The sequence below is a fragment of the Microchirus variegatus genome (assembly GCF_963457635.1).
Source record: "Microchirus variegatus genome assembly, chromosome: 9".
NCBI classification, from domain to species: domain Eukaryota; kingdom Metazoa; phylum Chordata; class Actinopteri; order Pleuronectiformes; family Soleidae; genus Microchirus; species Microchirus variegatus.
Genome location: NC_139810.1, coordinates 3,453,239 through 3,475,217, shown reverse-complemented (window position 1 = coordinate 3,475,217; position 21,979 = coordinate 3,453,239). Strand labels below are relative to the sequence as shown.

General features: G+C 43.3%; 2 protein-coding genes across 2 annotated transcripts; one reads left to right on the top strand and one right to left on the bottom strand.

The window, feature by feature from the left end:
- Positions 1-3,903: 3,903 nt before the first annotated feature.
- On the bottom strand, positions 3,904-9,725 carry edem2 (ER degradation enhancer, mannosidase alpha-like 2). Its single transcript, XM_083895070.1, has 11 exons — positions 9,476-9,725; positions 8,729-8,839; positions 8,610-8,649; positions 8,378-8,483; positions 8,151-8,276; positions 7,031-7,242; positions 6,802-6,943; positions 6,593-6,717; positions 5,511-5,655; positions 5,310-5,431; positions 3,904-4,484 (listed from the first exon to the last, which is right to left on the bottom strand). The coding sequence occupies exons 1-11, from the start codon at positions 9,574-9,576 to the stop codon at positions 4,008-4,010; spliced, it is 1,707 nt and encodes a 568-aa protein (XP_083751196.1). The 5' UTR covers positions 9,577-9,725; the 3' UTR covers positions 3,904-4,007.
- Positions 9,726-10,914: 1,189 nt separating this feature from the next.
- ccdc135 (coiled-coil domain containing 135) lies at positions 10,915-21,937 on the top strand (the record flags this gene model as incomplete). The annotated part of the gene is made up of 15 exons (XM_083894993.1): positions 10,915-10,947; positions 11,060-11,222; positions 11,315-11,440; positions 11,649-11,843; positions 11,967-12,119; positions 12,361-12,574; positions 13,693-13,821; positions 13,917-14,045; positions 14,738-14,958; positions 15,129-15,326; positions 15,476-15,571; positions 16,606-16,716; positions 16,788-16,982; positions 21,448-21,587; positions 21,841-21,937. The coding sequence occupies exons 2-15, from the start codon at positions 11,067-11,069 to the stop codon at positions 21,935-21,937; spliced, it is 2,160 nt and encodes a 719-aa protein (XP_083751119.1). The 5' UTR covers positions 10,915-10,947; positions 11,060-11,066.
- Between the last annotated feature and the right edge of the window lie 42 nt (positions 21,938-21,979).

Genomic DNA, 21,979 nt, shown 5'->3' with positions numbered 1-21,979 from the left:
TTCATTGGGTCAGTTGGTTTCTGTGGGTCAGTTGGTTTCTGTGGGTCAGTTGGTTTCAGTGGGTCAGTTGGTTTCAGTGGGTCAGTTGGTTTCACTGGGTCAGTTGGTTTTATTCAGAAGTTGGTCAGTTGGTTTCAGTTGGTTTCAACTGACCCATTGGTTTAAATGGATCAGTGGAGACTCCATGAAGATGATTGAAGGTAAACAGGGTTTTGTTTTCTTTATTTCTATCACTGTTCTTTCATCAACACAAATAACTTTACATAAAAAACATCCACACCCAATCACACCTTTCTCAGGATTTTGGTTTAAATCCCTTCAGTGGGAGGAGCCTGTGAAGTGTTTGCTGAGTGTGTGAACTGTTGAGTTTCATGTGAATCAGTTTGTGATTATAAAGACGTGCAGATGTTGACTTTGACCTCAGTTTCCTCTGGTTTAATCATGTGATCGTGTTCACAGATGTTCCTCCAGCTCCTCCTGAAGAATCCAGAGATGTTCATGGATCAGGTAGCTCCAGGTCGACCTGGACTCTTCTACCTGCTGGTCTTCTCCTGAAGACCAACCAATGAAGAACCTGATCCTGATCCTGATCAGACACCTGAACCAACTTCTTCTGTACATCAGAGTATTTATGGACATTTTTATCCTATGTATTTGAGTTGTGATCAACTTGAGCTGCTGCAGAAGAGGCTCCTCCTCCTGATGGGAGGAGCAACACAAACACAGATGACATCACTGTTAATGGGAGGAGACACGGACAGGAACAAGGTCAGCTCCTCCTCTGTGACCACAGTGACACAGGTAATGATCACTGATCACTTCACCACTCACTCTCCCACACCAAAGCCCATCAGTGATTTTAGCTCGCGGAGACACAGGAGCTGCTGGTCCACTGCTGCCTCGTGTGGTCACTTTGTGTCACTGAGGTCAATCCAAATAAAGATCACTGATTTTGTGAATGGACTTTGGTGCAGCTGCAACACGGCTCATTTGAACGTGAGGAATTGAAGTCTTTTTCATTGGTCGCTTCAAAAGTGTGAGGCGTTTAAAGACCGCGCGTTGAGCTGAGTTGCGGTGAATCTCCTGTGACTGACTTCACTCCTTCAGGAAAGCGAGCAGCTGAGGCCGATTACATCAACACATGTTTCTGTCACTGAAGCCACGAGCCAACACACAGAGCTAATCACTGTTTACACAGAGACGCACTGACACGCACAACAGTGTCAAATAAACACCGGGCTAATGCTGAGAGATGACGGTGGCTGAAATGTAAGATTAATAATGACATAGACGTTAAAATGACTGATTTTCTCTCTGGACTTTGGTGTGGGAGAGTGAGTGGTTTACAAACTTCAGTTTCCTGTTGGAAAAGTCTGTCTGACAGTGAAGATAAAGACGTGATCATGTGACGTAGATATCGTAGACTTAAACTGACGTAGATTTTGTAAGCTAAGTGTCTAGTAAAGTGGCTGAAATCTGATTTTCCTCGTGTCTCTGCTGGCAGCCATTTTGTTTTCACTGAGAGTGAAGTTCAGTGTCTCAGGCTTCAAAGTAAGTGATTTACTGGATATGCTAACATGCTAATATGCTGTCAAAAATAATGCTGAATGATAGTTTAAGTTGTTGGGCCTGGATGCTAACATTAGCAGCTAGCGCCGTGTGCTTGCTAAAAAATAACTGATTTTCTCTATGGACTTTGGTGTGGAAGAGTGAGTGGTTTACAAACTTCAGTTTCCTGTTGGAAAAGTCTGTCTAACAGTGAGATAAAGACGTGATCATGTGACGTAGATATCGTAGACAGACGTCGATTTTGTAAGCTAAGTGTCTCTGCTGGCAACCATTTTGTGTTTGCGTCTCAAACCTCTAAAACCTGCATTTTAAGCCGACAGGAAGTAGCCGTTACCACCAGGGGGCGAGCTTCTACTTGCCACTTGATTTTCTAACATCGGTGGAGATTTTAAATCAGTTAGTAAAGTTTTTATGTATATAACTGTTTTACTGTGTGAACATCATCACAGAAGAACTCGGTCATTCAGGGTGGGACTGTCTCTCCTTCCCTTGTCTCCTCCTCTCCTTGTTTCCTCCCCCCTTTGTTGGGGTGGGGACCCTTTCTCTTTCATCTGAACCTTTTTATTACTCCTCCCTATGTCTCCTTAGTCTCTTAAAATGTGTATTTTCTCTTTTTTCCTCCCACTCTTCCTTCATTCCTGTTGCTTTTCTACTCGTCTTTCTGTCTAAACATCATCTGTTTTCTTTCAAACTCTCCTCCGTTCTCTTCTTCCTCCTCTCCTTTTATTTTCCCTGCTTCCTTCCTTCCTTCTTTTGCTCATTCCTTCCTTCCTTCTCTCTCATTATTCCTGTTTTTCACTCTCTTCTTTATCTCTAAACATTTTCTTTTTTCGTTCAAACCTCCCTCTCTGGGTGTGTCTCTGGATCAGTGTGTATTAATGACTGAATCATGACAAATAGCTTTTACTTGACGTTTTTCCAAATGTGTCTTTAAAACATTAGAATCTCCGTGACCTCATTCTTTTCTCCACTTAAATAACGTCTTTAATAACTTATACTGTCATTGGGCATCAGTTGTTTTTTTTAGCATGTTAGAGACATTAGCATTAGCCACAGACACTCAACTTCACTCTCAGTGAAAACAAAATGGCTGCCAAACAGAGTTTAGCCACTTTAGTAAACACTTAGCTTATAAAATCTACGTCAGTTTAAGTCTACGATATCTACGTCACATGTTTACTTCTTTATCTTCACTGTTAGACAGACTTTTCCAACAGGAAACGGAAGTTTGTAAACCACTCACTCTCCCACACCAAAGTCCAGAGAGAAAATCAGTGATTTTAGCTCACAGGGACACAGGAGCTGCTGGTCTACTGCTGTCTCGTGTGGTCACTTTGTGTCACTGAGGTCAATCTGAACCAATGATTTTGAATGCCGAATTCTCAAAATGAGACATTTGAAGTTAGTGATGGAGGCAGCAGTGGATCAACAACTCCTGTGAACTCCCGTGTCTCTGTGATGTTAAAATCACTGATTTTCTCTATGGGGTTTGGTGTGGGAGAGTGAGTGGTTTACAAACTTCAGTTTCCTGTTGGAAAAGTCTGTCTAACAGTGAGATAACACATTGGTCACACTCAAACCCCCGAACTGTCCCTCAAAAGTCACAATTGACTTTTTCTTTCATGTCTTTATCTACACTTAGGATTAGAAAAAATACTTGCCATTACACAAGTGTTATTGTATGGTTTTATTGTACCATTATACAATAAAAAACCAAAACTATTTATGTCCCCAGACTAGTTTTGAGACCACATCGAGTCCTCTCCTCCCTGACTGTCTCCTGCAGAAACCTCAGCTTCATCTGTGGTGCTGCTCTTCTACTGCCCCCTGCTGGCAGCTCACAGCTAAACACACACAAACACACACACTGGGTTCATACACCCTCTACACCAAAGTGTAAAATTCAGTCACTATTTCAAGCACTTTTATCCAAAATTAATTCAAATGACAAATCACGATTTGAAAAATATAATATTATATATTTTTACCTCAATCATTGAGCCTTACAAGTTTAACTTTAACTAATCATGGGTATTTTACAGTTATTTGAAGCTCAGTTACAAAAGAAAACCTTCATATTTGGATTTTTTAAATGACCTATCACAGACCACCTGCAGTACCTTCACAGTCCACCAGGAGTGCATGGCCCACAGATTTTAGAATCACAGCTCTAATTGGCTTGAATAATGAAATTAGCGCTTTTTTAAAGATTTGCTAAAATGATTATTTTTAAAGGAATACGGATGTGGGCGGAGCCTTTAATGTTAAGTTTGTATGTTTTTTTTTCACGCTGAATAAAAAAACGACAACGACAAAGTTTGTAATAAATAAAACTATATTTCACCTTCAGTTTAAATTAAAGCTTCACAATCAACACAGTTCGTTCCAGTCGGGTCACATGACCTTAGCGGTGACATCATCACAGGGGTCAGGTGAGGTCAGGTGTTGTCGCTGAACACCTGTCCCAGGACGGCGAGTCGAGCGCTGAACGGCTGAACAGGACACGACAGCGTCGGCGGCGTCGACTTTTTCTCGCCGGCTTTCAGCGAGATGCTCTCCGAGTGGCCGGTGGGCGGGGCCTCTGTGTCTCTGTGGGCGGGGGGTTTTGATTGGCGGTCGGGCTGCGACAGGTGCAGCAGGATGTCTCGCAGCTGCTGTCGGTCGTGGCGGTGGCGGCTGCAGCAGTAAAGCGCCGCCGGGTCCAGAGGGTGAGCCTCCGTGTTGAAGATGAAGCCGCCGGCGCCGAGGACGCACTGACCGCCCTCGCCGCCCTCCTCCCAAGACCCACCCCCCTCCGTGCCCCCGCCGTGCAGAAAGTGGGCGGGGTCAAAGAGCAGGTAAAGGTACTTGACGGTTTCGGCGAGGAAGAACGACTCCATCCTGTTGTCCAGCTGATGATCTCGCAGATCTTTGACCTGACACCACAACAACAAAAAAAACAGTTACACCTTTGACCACCAGAGGGAGCATCAGTGTACGCGAGGAAACACGTAAGTTCAGTTTGATTCATCGGATTTATAAACATGTATCTGAAGCAGGAAATGTTGCAGATGTTGAATTTACAGCAGAGTCAAAAGTAACGTGGTTATCGGACAGCATAGCTAAAGGCAACAGTCGCTAACCGTCATGGGGAGGAGTTAAAACGTTTGAAAACGTCTGAAACGCTGGACAACACGCAGTCATGTGACGGCGTCTTTATGAGGAGCGCGCGTGCGTCTCTTATATCTAGTGCTGGGCGTGCTAACGCGATAGCGGCGGTTATTGGTGTCAACGTTAACGCACGGCACGCTTCCATGACGACAGACCGGAAAAAGACGCGCGTGACGTCATGTTTACGTGACTCCCGATTGTTAAAATGAGTCTCTAAAGTAAACGCTAAACTTTAAAAACAGAGGCACACATACGCAATGCACAGGTATGCTAGTTATTTGTAGCGCTACTCTTTTAATAAATAATAGACCGCTCCAGTTCCACTGTAGGCGCGCGAACGGCGCTAAAGGAGCTAATGCAGCTAATGGAGCTAACTGGTAAACGGTGCCTGGACTCCAGTGTCGCGGCACGTAAACATGACGTCACACGCGTCTTTTTCCAGTCATAGCTAACGGGCAACAGTCGCTAACCGTCATGGGGAGGAGTTAAAAATGTCAGAATTAGCAGTTAACGCAGAGTTTTTGTGTGTTCACATTGATTGTTAGTCTGTTTGTTTGTTTGTTTGTTTGTTTGTGGACAGACACACTCACACTTGCGTATCCACACGACGTCTTGGCGATCTTCTCGATGGACTCCAGAGCGTCGAGGCCCAGCTGCAGGTAGGTGTGGTCTCCTGTGGCTCTGAACAGGTACATGGCACTTTCTATCAGCTCTGGACAAACAAACACTTCATTATTCACTTCATTATTCACTGGTTGTTAGGGACGTTGTGATTGGCCCGGAGGACTGACCCGGTCTCAGTGGGTAACCCTCTCTCTTATCCACCGTGTGACCCTGAGGAATGCTGTAGAACTCGGGCAGACCTCCGTACTGTCTCCACACAGAGTAATAGTTCTGGAAGGTTCTCACGGCTCCGTCCAGGTTCCCCAACAACGACTGAAACAACAACAGCAAAAGTCATATCAAAGCTGTCATTTCCTGTTTCCAGTAGGTGGCGATACTTTCTGTGTCATGGTGACGTATCAAAGTTGGAGACCATGCCCATCAATGACAAACCTTCTATCAAAGCAAAGTTAGGACAGTTTCGTTAGTTTTTTGGTGAGACATCAGACAAAGACGTTACTTTGGCGCCCCCTAGCGCCTGCACTGTTTGTCCTTTTGTAAAGTTTTATTTAACTTTGACTCCGTGTCCAGAGTGAACTCAATGAATATGAAGATGATCACAGCAGAGCTGGAGGAGTTTGTGTGTGTGTGTGCGTGCCTGCGTGTGTGTGTCTGTGTGCGTGCGCATGTGTGTGTGTCTGTATGCGTACGCATGTGTGTGTGTGTCTCTGTCTCTGTGTCTGTGTGTGTGTCTCTGTGTCTGTCTGTATATGTGTGTGTTTGTGTGTGTCTGTATGCGTGTGTGGTTGTGTGTGCGTGCGTGCATGTGTGTATGTGTGTGTCTGTATGCGTGCGCATGTGTGTCTCTGTGTTTTTGTCTATGTGTGTGTCTGTGTGTGTGTGTGTGTGTTTGTATGTGTGCGCGTGTGTGTATGTGCGTGTGCATGTTTGTGTGTGTGTGCGCGGACGTGTGTCTTTTTGTTGTGCGTGTTTGTGTGTGAATGTGCGTGTGTGTGCGCATGTATGCATGTTTGTGCGTGCATGCGTGTGTCTGTGTGTGTGCATGTATGCGTGTGCGTGTATGCGTGTGTGCGTGTATGCGTGTGTGCGTGCATGCCTGTGTGCGTGCATGCGTGTCTGTGTGTGCGCGTGTGCATGTTTGTGTGTGTGCATGTATGCGTGTGTGTTCGTGCATGCGTGTGTTTGTGTGTGTGCGTGTGCATGTTTGTGTGTGTGTGCGTGCGTGCGTGTCTGTGTGTGTGTGTGTTACCTGCAGTCCAGGCCAGAAAGCCTCCAGACTCTGAAACACCGGCATGGTGACGGTGCCTTTGTGCATCTGGACCCACAGATACCAGTCGTCAAAGCGAGTGTAGTTCTGGATCGCTCGGTCGTATTCTGTGACAGAGACGAGACACGCCCACGTGAACGGGATTTCACCGTCAACGGGATTTCACGCGAAGAGCATGGACTTGTCTTTACCCAGGAACATGTGGAGCAGTTCCTCGTCCTGCAGCATGATGGCGCCCTTCACCAGATACTCAAAGTACGAGTCCACGCCGGCGCCGATGCCGGCGTCCTGAGCGACCCACTTCTTTGACACCACGTCGATGTGGTTCCCGACCTGGACATGAGGACAGACGGGGACAGAGATGAGGACGGACACAGAGGCAGACGGATAAAAAAGAGCGAGTGGAAAAGTCCTGGTCACCAGTCCGATGTCAGATCTGGTCGTCCACAGAGACTTCAGCGCTCGCCGCGCCGCGTCCTCGAACGTGGCGTCCCCCGTCAGTCGACTCAGCGCCGCGAACTCCAGGATGAACGTGCCCACGCCGGCCGTGCAGGTGACCGGCGTCTCTGAGGGACTGACGCCGCGCAGCAGGTTCACCGTCCCGTACGGCATCCCAGAGGGCGTCTGAAACGCTGGACAACACACGGTCATGTGACGGCGTCTTCATGAGGAGCGTGCGTGCGTCTCTTATATTATATCTAGTGCTGGGGCGCGTTAACACGATAGCGGCGGTAAACGGCGTCAACGTTAACACGCGACGCGTTTCCACAATGACTGACCGGAAAAAGACGCGAGTGACGTCATGTTTACGTGACTCCGGATTGTTAAAATGAATCTGTAAAGTAAAGCTAAACTTTAAAAACAGAGGCACACATACGCAGTACACAGGTACGCTAGTAATTTGTAGCGCTGCTCTATTTGTTTAATAAACAGACCACTCCAGTTCGACTGTAGGCGTGCTAACGGCGCTAAAGGAGCTAATGCAGCTAATGGAGCTAACTAAACAGTGCCCGGACTCCGGTGTCGCGGCACATAAACGGTCAGTCGTCATGGAAACTCGCCATGCCACACTCACGAAACCTCAAAATTCATAAGCAAATGTTTTTAACTAAATAAACCATGCATGTACGTAATAATTAGTTTAATATCAGTTATAAACCATGTCTTTATGGAATAGTGAGTTCACTTTTTTTTCTACACGTTTTTAATCGCAGATTTTATCCATAAATTCACAGATTTATACGATAAAAAGTCTCAAATTTCACTCACAAAACCTCAAATTCAATATCAGTTATGAAACATGTCTCTACATCATAATTACTTGATTAATTTTTACAGCGGATTTGAACCAGAAATCAAAAGATTTTCGCTACGAAAAACAAAACCTAAGAATAGGTTCATTTTTTACCAGCTTTTACAGCAGAATTTACACATTTTCACTAAAAAGTCTCAAATTTCACTCACATAAAGCATTTTGTGTTTTTTGTGATTGTTGTTAACAGTGTTTACGTGCGTGTGTGCGTGCGTGCGCGTTTCATACCAGGCAGCAGTTTCCTGGCAGCGTCCTCTGCCATCCTCAGCAGTGGACCAGAACACGGCCAACCAGGCTCCAGCTCCATCCCTGCTCTGCCCGACAACAGGTGAGCGGAGAGGAGACCGCCCACCACTGCACACACGGATTAAAGGTTTTAGTCTGGATTATTATTATAATAATAATAACAACAAAAACCTGTGTGTGCGCGCGCGTGTGCGTGTGTGTGTCGTCACCTCTGATGTTGGTTTCAAACACTGACGCGTTGACATCGATGTCAAAGTCCACGTTGTCCAGAAGCAGCGACGCCACGCGACGGAACTCTGTACCGTTCCCCAAAACCTTCACACACACACACACACACCATTTTAAATATTTAATCATCGTTCATATTATAACAAATGACACATTTTTGATAAACAGCATTAATATATATAATATTAACTTTAACATATTGACCAATTTTACCAGTAACGTGTCGAGAGCATCGATCAGAGTCAGAGAGAAACTGTGGACAAAAGAAAACGTTTCAGCCAAAACAAACAAACAAACAAACAAACAGCTATAACGGAAGAATACAAACGCACCTGCCCCACGTGTCCTGTCCGTCACAGGTGAGTGGGCGGAGCTCGTCGTAGGGGAAGGCGTGGTCGAGGTAGCTGTCGTAGGCGTGGTAGAACATGGACTTGATGCGTTGTCTGCAACACAAACGGCTTCAAACTCACTCTTTACTGACACATTTTGTCAGTTTTTATTGAATAAATCTATGGATTTCTGCTGTAAAAACGTGTAAAAAGTAAACCAATTATTACCTAACGACATGTTAAGTATAACTTTTGACGTTTTGTGAGTGAAATTTTCGACTTTTCATAGCGAAAATCTTTTGATTTCTGGTTCAAATCCGCTGTAAAAAAATTAACTAATTATTACTTATGACATGTTTTATAACTGATATTGAATTTGAGACTTTTTAATCGTATAAATGTGTGAATGTATGGATAAAGTCTGTGGTAAAAACGTCTAAAAATTTAACTCATTATTCCACAAGGCATGGTTTATAACTGATATTAAAATTGAGACTTTTAATAGTGAAAATGTGACGATTTCTGGTTAAATTCTGCCGTAAAAATTAACTAATTATTACGTACACGCATTTGCTTATGCATTTTGAGGTGAGTTGGTGAGTTTGTTTACGCTGAAAATCTGTACATTTCTGGTTGTAAAAACGTGTAAAAATTAACATTTTGTTCATTTTTTTGTTTCCAGACTGAATAAAGTTGTGTTTTTGACCGTTTTAAATGAAAATAATGATGAAATAATGATGAAATAATGACCTGACAGCGAACATCTGCTCCTCACTGAAGTGACGAGCCGCCGCATCATCGTTGAGCAGCAGCGACAGAAACAGCAGCGACACACAGGCGGGAGCGCGCATGGACGCAGCCGAAAACACCCGAGCACACCCGGAGAAACCCGAGGACACCCGGAGAGACACGGGGATTCAGATAAAAAAAAAACGAGAAAACGCACAAAGTGAGCAGTCCTGTCGTAGACGTTCTGTTGATTCTGCGCTGGCTGCTGCTGCTGCTGTTGCTAATGCTACAGCAGAGAAACAGGAAGTGGACCAATCGCGCATGCGTCCACTGACGCAGGTTTTTTTTTTTTTGCTTTATTGACACAGGAAACCAAGAACAAAAACAACAAACTGTTATTTTACACTCGTTATTTTACCGTAAAGTGATTCTCTGAGCTGTTCTTTTGACACGCAATTCTTTTTAAGTGATTGTGGGAGGTTTCAAATTCAAGTATTTAAGTGGTAGACTTAAAAATCCATCAGATTGACGTTTACGCCCCTGATTTAAAGTCCCTGAAGGCAACACAGGAGCAGCCACCACGTGACACTGTTGTTGTTGCCATGGAGACGGAGAAGGAAGACAGTGAAGCTGTTGGTGAGTTATATAGAGTTAAAATTCGTTACATTAGACCCATTCTTTAATTTTTTTTTGAACAGAAACTAGTTTAGACTAGGTTAGACTCAATCAATCCTGATGAATATTGGGTTAACGTTTGTGTATCTTCTTCTATGAGGTTTAAACGGTAGTATACACATTACACATTAATATTGCCGTCGCGATCTCTTTGATCTTTGATCATTTCACATCAAAGGGTTCACCTTATATCGATGTTTTCATGTTTATCATATTCACTTTTACCCACATGAATTTTTGGACGGTTTTTTGTCTTTAATTTCATTAGTTTTAACAAACATCAGGTAAAAAAAATACACTGGCGTTGACATTTATAATAATAATGCTAACATGATGCTAAACTAGTATCTGGATGATACAATTTTGTTTGACCAACAAAAAAAGATTCAACATATTCAAAACCTACAGTCATCGAGACTATAGTTTATTTAACGTTTATATAAATGTATATGTTAGTGTAATAGTTTAATAACCTTAGCTAATGCTTACTGATCTAGGCTTAACAGGTGCTGATACTGGCTGGCTTCTGGTTTAGTGGAAGATAAAAAATACTGTAGTTGTTGTTGTTGTTTTGACACTTTCGTGTGTTTTTTTTTACATGACGACAGTTTCTGTGTCGGAACCTGAAATAAACAACATCAACCAGAGGTGAGGAAAAAGGTCACAACGTCACAACTGTGTGTGTGTGTGTGCGTGTGTGTTCAACACTTTTGACTATTTAAATGTATTCATTTAATATGTTTATTAAAGATGGAGACAGACGGTGGCGAGCAGCTGAGGGAACAGCCACAAGACGAGGAGTCACCTCAAAAGACTCGGTGAATACACACAACAGACACACACATGCATGCACACACTCTCCCACACGGATGTCAGTATTTTAACGTCACAGTGTGTGTTAATGGACTCGCGTCACGTTGTCTTCACCAGCTCGAACATGGCCGACGCCTCGTACCCCAGGTCCTACACCACTAATACGACTCAGGAGAACGAACTGTTGGCCCTCTCCGACAACTTCCACCTTCAGTTTTCACACCTGTATCCTGAACGCAAGCGGCTGCTGCTCTGCCCCGTCAACGAGTGTGGAGTAAAGGTGACGTACGGCCACGTTTACAGCCGTGTGAGCCGTGTGTTTGTGTTTGTGTGTGTGTGTCTCATGACACCGTGTGTTTGTCTCATCATCAGAAGTTTGTGTCCACGACGATACGACCTGCTCCGACTAATCATCCCGAACTCTACAGGTGGCAGGGCTGCGCCTCGTTTGTGTCCGATTTCCTGACCCTGGAGCCTCTAGAATTGCCCTATGACCCAGTCAGTAAACACACACATATGACTGTATATAATTATATACCTACCTACTACCTAATTTACCACCTTTCTACGAATAATCCTGACAAGAAATGTTTCTCCCACAAGAAATAACAAACTGTCCCCTTATTTTATAGCCCAGTCTTCCTGTAATACCGCTATTGCCCACCAGTGGGAAACCCTGACCCACTTTTGTGTTTTGTGGTCACAGCCAACTCGCCTCGTGTCGTCCACGCTCGTTCTAAAAAGTCAGAGAGCCACGAGTTTTGAATACGCCGTCCTGCTGTGTGGTCTGCTGCTCGGCGGCGACTACGACGCCTACTGCGTCAGCGGCTACGCCCACCGAGAAATGTGTCTGCTGGACCAGAGGCTGCAGGACTGCCCCCTGCTGGACACTAAGGTGGAGGTACGCACCGCCCCGCAACTCCACGACTGCGTTCAAGTACAAATTTGGCGTATTTGTACTTTATTTCAGATTTTGTTATACTAAATATTGTACCTGTGTCTGTGTGTGTGTGTGTGTGTCCAGAAGGTAGCGTCAGAACATCAGTCCGAGCAGGACAAATACACGGTGAAACCTCCGCGTCAGCTGAAGAGTCACTTTGAGGAGCAGCAGCAGGAGAAGAAGAAGACGGAACAGGAAGCAGAAGCTGCGTCGCTTCAAAAACAGGAAGTGGAGGAGGTAGCGTGACAACACGCAGTGTTACCCTCTGTCTATGTTAGCTTCTTTACAGTAAAATGTGTGGTAAACTATCAAAATGACTTATTATGTGAATTACGTCAGTAGCTAGGAGGTTGAAATGCTAAGCTAGCTGCGTATATTACAATTGATAATTTACACCTTTGCTAACAGCAGTACGTCACGTCAAATAATAATAATGTTATGTAATAACAACATTTTTTCACCCTCTCTCTCGGAGCAGCCGGGCGAGCAGCCACCCTTTAACCCCCTGTGGGTTCACTGCTGGGTCCTGGTTCTGTCCGGGTGTCGCGGCGTCCAAGAGAACTTCTTCATCGACCCTCTGAGCGGTCTCAGCTACAGCACCGACGCTGCCAGCTTCCTGGGCATCGAGAGCCTCTGGAACAACTTCAACTGCTATGTCAACAAACAGGACTGTGGGCGGGGCTGCGGCGTGAGTTCACAACACACCCTGAACTTGTATTTCCAACTCTGGCATTTGGTGCAACCTCAATTATCCTGAGGACCATTATTCTTACCTACCTACCTACCTACCTACCTACCTACCTACCTACCTACCTACCTACCTACCTACCTACCTACCTACCTACCTACCTACCTACCTACCTGTCTAATGACCGATCTACCTACCTACCTACCTACCTAATGATCTACGTACCTACCTACCTAATGATCTACCTACCTACCTGCCTAATGATCTACCTACCAACCTAATAATCTACTCTCCTACCTACCTACCTACCCAATTATGTGTGTGTAGGACGTGGTGTATGATCTGGACGATGTGACCCAGTGGGAACCGGTCATCTACGGCGCAACAAGTAAAAAGACGCTGATGATGGAAATCGAGAAGGATGAGCAGCGTTTGTTCTCTCAATACACTGAGGTTTGTGTGTGTGTGTGTGTGGGGGGTGTGTGTGTGTGTGTGTGCGTGTGCATGTTTATACGTCACAGAATAGCTCAGACACAGCAAAGGACAACACTTTTTTTTTGCCCTGAAGCCACTCAGAAAATAAGAATATATTGAGTAGCCACCAGGGCCGACTTCAAAAAGGAGCTGCTGGTCTACTGCTGCCTCGTGTGGTCACTTTGTGTCACTGAGGTCAATCTGAATGAAGATTTTCAGATGCTGAAGTGACACTAGTGGCAGTAGTTGAAATGTAGTAGAGGCAGCAGTGGATCAACAACTCTTTTTTTAACTGATGCTAAATTCACGGATTTTCTCTATGGACTTTGGTGTGGGAGAGTGATTGGTTGTCATTTTAAACTCCTCTTACATCCACACTTTAAAAATCCCAAACTGTGCCTATAAGAGATCGATTTGAGCTGTTTGTGTTGACGACAATAAGGAAGAAGAGGAGGCACAGCTAGCAGAGGAGAAGGACGAGGAGAAGGACGAGGAGGAAGAGGAGGAGCCTCAGCCGTTTGCAATGCCCACACCATGGGTGACGTACATCAGCATCACCGATCAAGGTAGAGCGCCTCCTACTGGTGAGCTGTTCATGTGACGCAGCAGCGTCTCCACATCAGGACTCACCTGTTGTCTCTCCCTCAGACCTGGAGACTCATTTCCCCAAAGGAAAGAAGGTGAATCGCTACAGAAAAGCTAAGCTGGAGCAGTTTGTCCCGTACCTGAGGATGGACGGGCTGGTGTCTCGACTGTCCACCTACAAAGACCTGGACTGTGAGTGTGAACGACCAGACACTGATGAAGACCTGTGGACGACGAGGTTCACTCTCAATGTACAGTGTCTGCAGTGTGTGTGTTTGTGTTTGAAGGTACCGAGGTTGCCATGGTGAAAGAGGAGTACCTGCACAGATCTGATCACCTGGAGCAGAGAGAGGTCAACAAGGTCGAAGACTTCATCACAGAACGCTTCAGAAGAGGACGAAGCTTCCATCTTATCTGTAAATCTACTGTTCCTTCGCTTATGTAAATCTACTTACTGTTCCATTTTATCTGTAAATCTACTTCCTGTTCCATCTTAACTGTAAATCTACTTCCTGTTCCATCTTATCTGTAAATCTACTTCCTGTTCCGTCTTATCTGTAAATCTACTTCCTGTTCCGTCTTATCTGTAAATCTACTTCCTGTTCCATCTTAACTGTAAATCTACTTCCTGTTCTGTCTTATCTGTAAATCTACTTCCTGTTCCGTCTTATCTGTAAATCTACTACCTGTTCCATTGTTATGTAAATCTACTTCCTGTTCCATCTTATCTGTAAATCTACTTCCTGTTCCTTCGCTTATGTAAATCTACTTACTGTTCCATCTTATCTGTAAATCTACTTCCTGTCCAATCTTATCTGTAAATCTACTTCCTGTTCCATCGCTTATGTAAATCTACTTCTTGTTCCATCATTTGTTGGTCCTGGGTTCCGACCTGTTTGTGCCGTTTCCAACATGCTTGATCTGGTTCTGAACTGTTGGTCCTGCTTTGACTTGTTGGTCCTGGTTCTGACGTGCTGGTCCTGGTTCTGACTTGTTGGTCCTGATTCTGACGTGTTGGTCCTGCTGGTCCTGACTTACTGTCCCAAGCACTGACTTGTTGGTACTGGTTGGTTCTGGTTCTGACTTGCTGGTTCTGGTTCTGACTCAGTCCACAGGTACCGCACCATGACCGTGGACAGTGTTCATGAGATGGAGTTCAGTGACTCGTCTCGTGTGGACGATCTGGTTTGGAGGGTGGTGACACCAGGAGAGATGACGGAGACGTTCCACGCTCGTCCAGACTTCCTCTACTACAGACGCGCCGTGTTCGGCCGACAAGTCCAGTTCTCGCAAAACAAGGACGCTGACCCAAAAATCCACCTGGTGCAGGTAAACACGAAAACCTGTCCAGATCTCAGACCTTTAAATTCACAAAGTTCTGGAACAACTGGAAAGATGCAGCAGATTTGTTATTTTACAATGATCGTCTTGGATCCTGGATTGCACCAGGATCAGGTCTGGCTTAGACCGGTCTCTAACGTCCACGATGGTCTCTAAAGGTGATGGAGCGTTTCCATAGAGACAAATCCAAACCCGCCAACGAGGACGTGGCCGAGCGCGTGTTCATGATGAGCGAAGGACGCATCGACGTGACCTATCACCTGCGGGAGCACAGAATCATCCCGCTGAAGATGAGCTTCACCACACCTTCAGAGAACATGCCGCAGAGGAGAGGGGAGGAGCTAACACCTGCACAGGTACGGACACACACACACACAAATGTTGTTCTATGTAGGTTTCTAGAGACACACTGTTAAACCTGCTGTACTGTGTGTGATCGTGTGCGTGTGCGTGTGCGTGTGCGTGTGCGTGTGCGTGTGCGTGTGTGTGTGTGTGAGCATCTTAGATGGTGTGTCTCAGGACTCCGACGCTGCGTGAGATGACGGCTCTGATGGCCGACGAGGAGAAAGTGTCCGTCCACATCAAAGAGTCAATGAAAGAGGTAACAATGAGGTCACATGACTGATCACATGACTGCATCACATGACTGCATCACGTGATCGATTCACAAAGATTCATCAATATCTGCCAAAATGATCGTTCTTCTTTTTTAAGTGTTAAATACTCAAAATCCCAAGTAAATCATATCTTCATCCTGAAATCCATGTTCCTGGGTTTAATCCGGAAGTTAAAAATACATGTTCCAGCGTTAAATCCTGAATTTAAAAATACCTGTTCCAGGTTCCAGAGTGAAATCCTGAATTTTTATTCTGATAATTCTGAATTTTAATCCTGAATATAAAAATCCATGTTCCAGGGTTGAATCCTGAATTTTAAAAATCCATGTTCCAGGGTTTAATCCTGAATTTTGTTCTGATAATCCTGAATATTCATTCTGAATTTAGAAAATACATGTTCCAGATAGAGCTGAAACGATTAATCGAAAAATCGATTATTAATCGATTACGAAATTAATAGCCAACTATTTTGAAAATCGGTTTGAAGCTTTTTTTCATGATTAAAACAAGATTTCTGATTGTTTTGCTCCTTTAAAGTGAATATGTTCTTGGTTTCTTTGCTCCACATAAACAAAGAAATCATTAAAACTGAATAATTTTGGTTTGTGGACAAAACAAGACTTCCGAGAACATCGTAATTTCCAGCTTTGACAAACACATCAACGCTTTTTAACATTTCATGACATTTTATGGACCAAACGATTCATCGATTAATCGAGAAAATAATCAACAGATTAATCGACTGAATTTAAAAATACATGTTCCAGGGTTTAATCCTGAAGTAAAAAATACATGTTCCAGGGTTTAATCATGAAGTGCAAAATACATGTTCCAGGGTTTAATCATGAATTTTAATTCTGAATTTAAAAATGTATGTTCCCAGATTTAATCGTGAATTTTAATTCTGAGTTTATAAATACATGTTCCAGGGTTGAATCCCGAAGTTAAAAATCCATGTACTCGTGTTGACGTCGTCTGTTTCCATGATGTCAGCTGATGTAACTTTACCTGTGAACAGGTGAGAGACATTGTGTCCTGCAGAGAGAAGGAGGAGACGGACATTTATCTCTCGTTTTCTCCGTGGACGACAGTAGGGGCCGCCAGAGCGCGCACACAGAGAGAGGAAATGGTGAGACGCACACACATACACATGTTTGTGTCCTCCTCCTCTGTCTGAACCTGAACGTCCTGTCCCTGCAGGAGAGTCTGGAGGAGGAGGAGCACCGCTGGCTGGTGGAGAAGGAGAAGGACATCCTGGCTCCGGTTCTGCTCCGACTGAGTAACCCGAGGACTCTGAGCGCCAAAGACGCCAAACATCTGCGTCAGGACTGTCTGAATGAGTTCAAACAGAGACTGGCAGAGAGGCAGAACCTCATCCAGCAACGATTCGAGAAGGTAAACAACAACCATTCTGCTGCTGGAACAGTCTCACTCTCCCGCACCAAAGCCCATAGAGAAAAACAGTGATTTTAGCTCACGGGGGACACAGGAGCTGCTGGTCTACTGCTGCCTCGTTTGGTCCCTTTGAGTCACTGAGGTTAATCTGAACAAAGGATTTCAGAGGCCGAGTTTACAGAATAAGACATTTGAACTTAGTGATGGAGGCAGCAGTGGATCAACAACTCCTGTGAACTCCTGTGTCTCTGTGATGTTAAAATCACTGATTTTCTCTATGGACTTTGGTGTGGGAGAGTGAGTGGTTTACAAACTTCAGTTTCCTGTTGTAAAAGTCTGTCTAACAGTGAAGATAAAGACATGAACATGTTCTGAAGACATCGTAGCCTTAATCTGACAGATTTTATGAGTGGAGTCTTTTGTAAAGAGGCTAAAATCTATTTTTAACATGTCAAACACACTCAAACCCCATGAAACTGTGCCTTAAAGGTCACAAGTTTACTTTTTTTCATGTCTTTATCTACACTTAGCCATTATACAATTAAAAAACAAAACTATTTATGTCCCCAGACTAGTTTTGAGTCTTCATGGAGTCCTCTCCTCCCTGACTGTCTCCTGCAGAATCCTCAGATTCATCTGTAGACACACACACACACACGCACACACTGGGTTTATCCACCTTCTAATCTACACTAAAGTCACATTGAAGCACTTTCAAGCACCAAAAAACTTTAAATCATAGATTTATTCATATTCAAAGAAATTCAGTCTTTCTATTTCAAGCACTTTTATCGCAAATTAATTCAAATAACATTGCGATACCTGTTCGAATAAAATTGAATTAGATATTTTTACCTAAATCATTGAGCCTTTCAAGAGTTTACCTTATGTTACAGTGATATACATTCAATCAGTATTGAAACAGCTTAATGCTCTGCAAGGTTAGACAGGAGAGACCTAAACACACACAAACTGTTGTAAATATTATGTGTATTATATGTGTATCATGTAAAATCATGTGTATATATAGTCTTTTTGAAAATATATATTTTTTTTTCATATGTAAGAATGTAGTAAAAATCGGTTACTACATTCAAATTCAAAATACCGAGGTCTTTTAGGTTCTCTGACCTAACTGGCAACCCGTGGTTGCTCGGCAGCTGAGACTCTACCGACTGCAACGATTGGTAGACGACGGTAGGTGGCGCCACATGCCAAAACATGATTTCAAAAGATAAACACGATTTGCAGTCTGCAAAATATTTTTTTTAATGCAAATATTTTGTCTGTACTGTTGTTGTTGGTGAGTTCAGTTTGTTATATGAACATTATTCCTGAGTCTCTGTGACATATTAGGAGGATTTTACGGCCAATTGGCAGTTAGATTTATAACATAATGCACCTTTAATTTCTAACTAATACTGGGTTTTAGCTGAGCTGCCCTGACCGGGATTTGAACCCCAGCCCTCCACACCAAGCGAGAGGAAATAGATAAAAAGTTTTAATAGTAAAAAAAAAAAAAAAAAAAAAAGGACTAAGGATTAAACGGTAATAATGATACATATAACAATAAATTTCTATCGAAGAAAAATGAGGAACGCTTCACGAATTTGCGTGTCATCCTTGCGCAGGGGCCATGCTAATCTTCTCTGTATCGTTCCAATTTTAGTATATGTGTTACCGAAGTAACACGTCTGAAGGAGTGTTTCTGAGTTTTATATATACGCCTCGGGTCCTCTGTGCCGTTCAGTCACGGTGTCAAAGTCTACGCACGTAAGTTACGTAACCGTTGTTTTTAACGAATCTCAAACAAACAGCGGGCGAGCTTGTATTGATTGTAATAGAATTTGGGTCTGTGTAAGAGTTATTTTTGCCCTTTTCCTTTGATATTTTACGGGTTTTGTTGTTTCGCGAGCTCCCGGGGCTGATGGGTAATATGCAAATGAGCTAAATCCACCAGGCGCTCTGGTAAACTGCGTACTGGAGAAGAAAGAACCGACAAACTCTATTTTCCACCGCGTTTTGAGCTTTAGCGAACATCGCCACGGTTTCTCTTGTGAAATATCTGCTCGTCAGAGTCAGACATTTTGTTTGAGCGCAGCCGTTGTCCTGGTTTGTGTGTTTGACGATATCAACGTGCAGTACCTGGAGATGTCCACAGGGTGTCAGTGTCGGACCGCGTTGGCCATGCTTGTGAGTCGGCGGAGTTTGTTGTGACTGGACTGGAATCGTTTCATTGGACGGTGAATGTATAATTTGCTTCCGTTATTGACTGTATTATTCGCTTATATTACGGTATAGTACGGGCTTTCAGAAAACATCGTCTGGTAAACCGCACGTAAGTTAAGTTAAGCCTTTTTTGTCTTCATAACAGCAAATACAAACAGTCTGTCTCCGGCTATGGGACCTGTCATTAAGAATTATGCACTTTGGCTCGAGACACACGACATTTTTACTATACGGTTTCGCACTTTGTAATCGAAAAACCAGGTTCCCATTAACTATGTCATGTTTTTCGATTATTAAAAGTGTTAATATGGGACTTTTAACTGGACTGAACTTTGTCAAAAAGTAAAAAAAAAAGTGTGATTTACAGTATGGTAGCACTTTTTAAAAAACAAAGAATAATAATAATTTTGTCGATGCAAAATGAGGAACGTTAAAAATGTATGTGCGTGTCATCCGTTACATTTGGTTGAGGTGGGATTCGAACCTGCGACGTTGGAGTTTTCTAAATGAGTTACCAGCTCTACAAACAGCACCTCGTGTTTTTGTTTTGTCTTATTTGTCTCACAATGTTTAATTGGACGCTTCTGTATAAGCTGTATCATGATGATACAAATGGGCACACAGAAAAATGTATGTAAAATGGACTTTCAAAGGCTTCAGTAATAACAATACATTTTTATCGTTGAAAAATAAGCAATGCTTCGCAAATTTGTGTGTCATCTTTACGCCTCCTGTCTCCGAACAAGTTTGTTAAAGTAAGACTAAAGTAAGCTTAAAGTAAGCACAAAGACTAAAGTAAGCCTAAAGTAAGACTAAAGTAATCTTGAAGTAAGCCCAAAGTAAGCCTAAAGTAAGCCCAAAGTAAAATAAAGTAATCTTAAAGTAAGCCCAAAGTAAGACTAAAGTAAGCCTAAAGTAAGCCCAAAGTAAAATAAAGTAATCTTAAAGTAAGACTAAAGTAAGCCTAAAGTAAGCCCAAAGTAAAATAAAGTAATCTTAAAGTAAGACTAAAGTAAGCCTAAAGTAAGCCCAAAGTAAAATAAAGTAATCTTAAAGTAAGCCCAAAATAAGACTAAAGTAAGCCTAAAGTAAGCCCAAAGTAAAATAAAGTAATCTTAAAGTAAGACTAAAGTAAGCCTAAAGTAAGCCCAAAGTAAAATAAAGTAATCTTAAAGTAAGACTAAAGTAAGCCTAAAGTAAGCCCAAAGTAAAATAAAGTAATCTTAAAGTAAGCCCAAAGTAAGACTAAAGTAAGCCTAAAGGAGGACTGAAGTAAACCCACATTAGCCAATCGTGTTTCTCCCTTCGCCAAAGTAAGCCCAAAGTAAGCCTAAAGTAATCCCAAATAAGCCCAAAGTAAGCCCAAAGTAAGCCCAAAGTAAGCCTAAAGTAAGAACAAAGTAAGCTTGAAGTAAGCCTAAAGTAAGACTAAAGTAAGCCCAAAGACTAAAGTAAGCCTAAAGTATGCCTAAAGTATGCCCAAAGTATGCCCAAAGTAAGCCCAAAGTAAGCCCAAAGTAAGCCCAAAGTATTCCCAAAGTAAGCCCAAAGACTAAAGTAAGCCCAAAGTAAGCCCAAAGACTAAAGTAAGCCCAAAGTAAGCCCAAAGACTAAAGTAAGCCCAAAGTAAGCCCAAAGCCCAAAGTAAGCCCAAAGTAAGCCCAAAGCCCAAAGTAAGCCCAAAGTAAGCCCAAAGACTAAAGTAAGCCCAAAGTAAGCCCAAAGTAAGCCCAAAGACTAAAGTAAGCCCAAAGTAAGCCCAAAGCCCAAAGTAAGCCCAAAGCCCAAAGTAAGCCCAAAGTAAGCCCAAAGTAAGCCCAAAGTAAGCCCAAAGTAAGCCCACATTAGCCAATTGCGTTTCTCCCGTAGCTTTCTTTTGACGTTCCTCCCTTCACCAAAGTAAGTCCAGACCAGTATTTCTGCACCTGCGAGAGAGAGAGAGAGAGGGAGAGAGAGAGAGAGAAGAACATAATCCACTATAGTGGAAATAATAGGTGAAAAACAGTTCTTTATAACCTGTATCATGATGATACAAATGGGCACATGTTAGAATAAACGTACGCAAAATGGACTCTCAAAGGCTTCAACAGTAATAACAATACATTTGTATCGTCGAAAAAAAACGAGGAACGCTTCCCATATTTTGCGTGTCATCTTTGTGCAGGAGCCAGTCAGCACCTCACCAAACCTCCTCTGTAATGGACGTGTGTGTGTGTGTGTGTGTGTGTGTGTGCAGGAGAAACAGGAGCTGCAGAGGAAACAGGAGTGGTACCAAAGGAACCAGCTGAACATCACGGAGGAGGAGGAGGAGGTGTATCAGAGATCCTGCTGCGAGAAAACTCTGACCATACACGCGATCGAGAAACGCCTGGACTTGTACGACACACACACACACACACACACTAATTCCCCATTATGTATAAATATATGCATGTATCGATATAAATGTATGTATATGTATATATATATATACATATATGTATGTGTATATATACAAATATATATAATGCTTGTGCATATTTTATTTTTCTTGACAAATAAACTATTAAATTAAACGATTTAAGGCACAAATCAAAGTGAAAATGGATCCTTTCGTCGTGAAAGAATCCTATATTTCCTCCTCTCACAGGCACAAAGAAGAAGATCCAGGGAAGCTGCTGGACTTTGAGCACAGACTGAGAGAAGACGATCGACTGGTTCGTCTGCTGCTCAAGTGTCCGCACTGAGCGTGGCGACGTGTCCCACAATGCACCGGGGGGGGGGGGGCT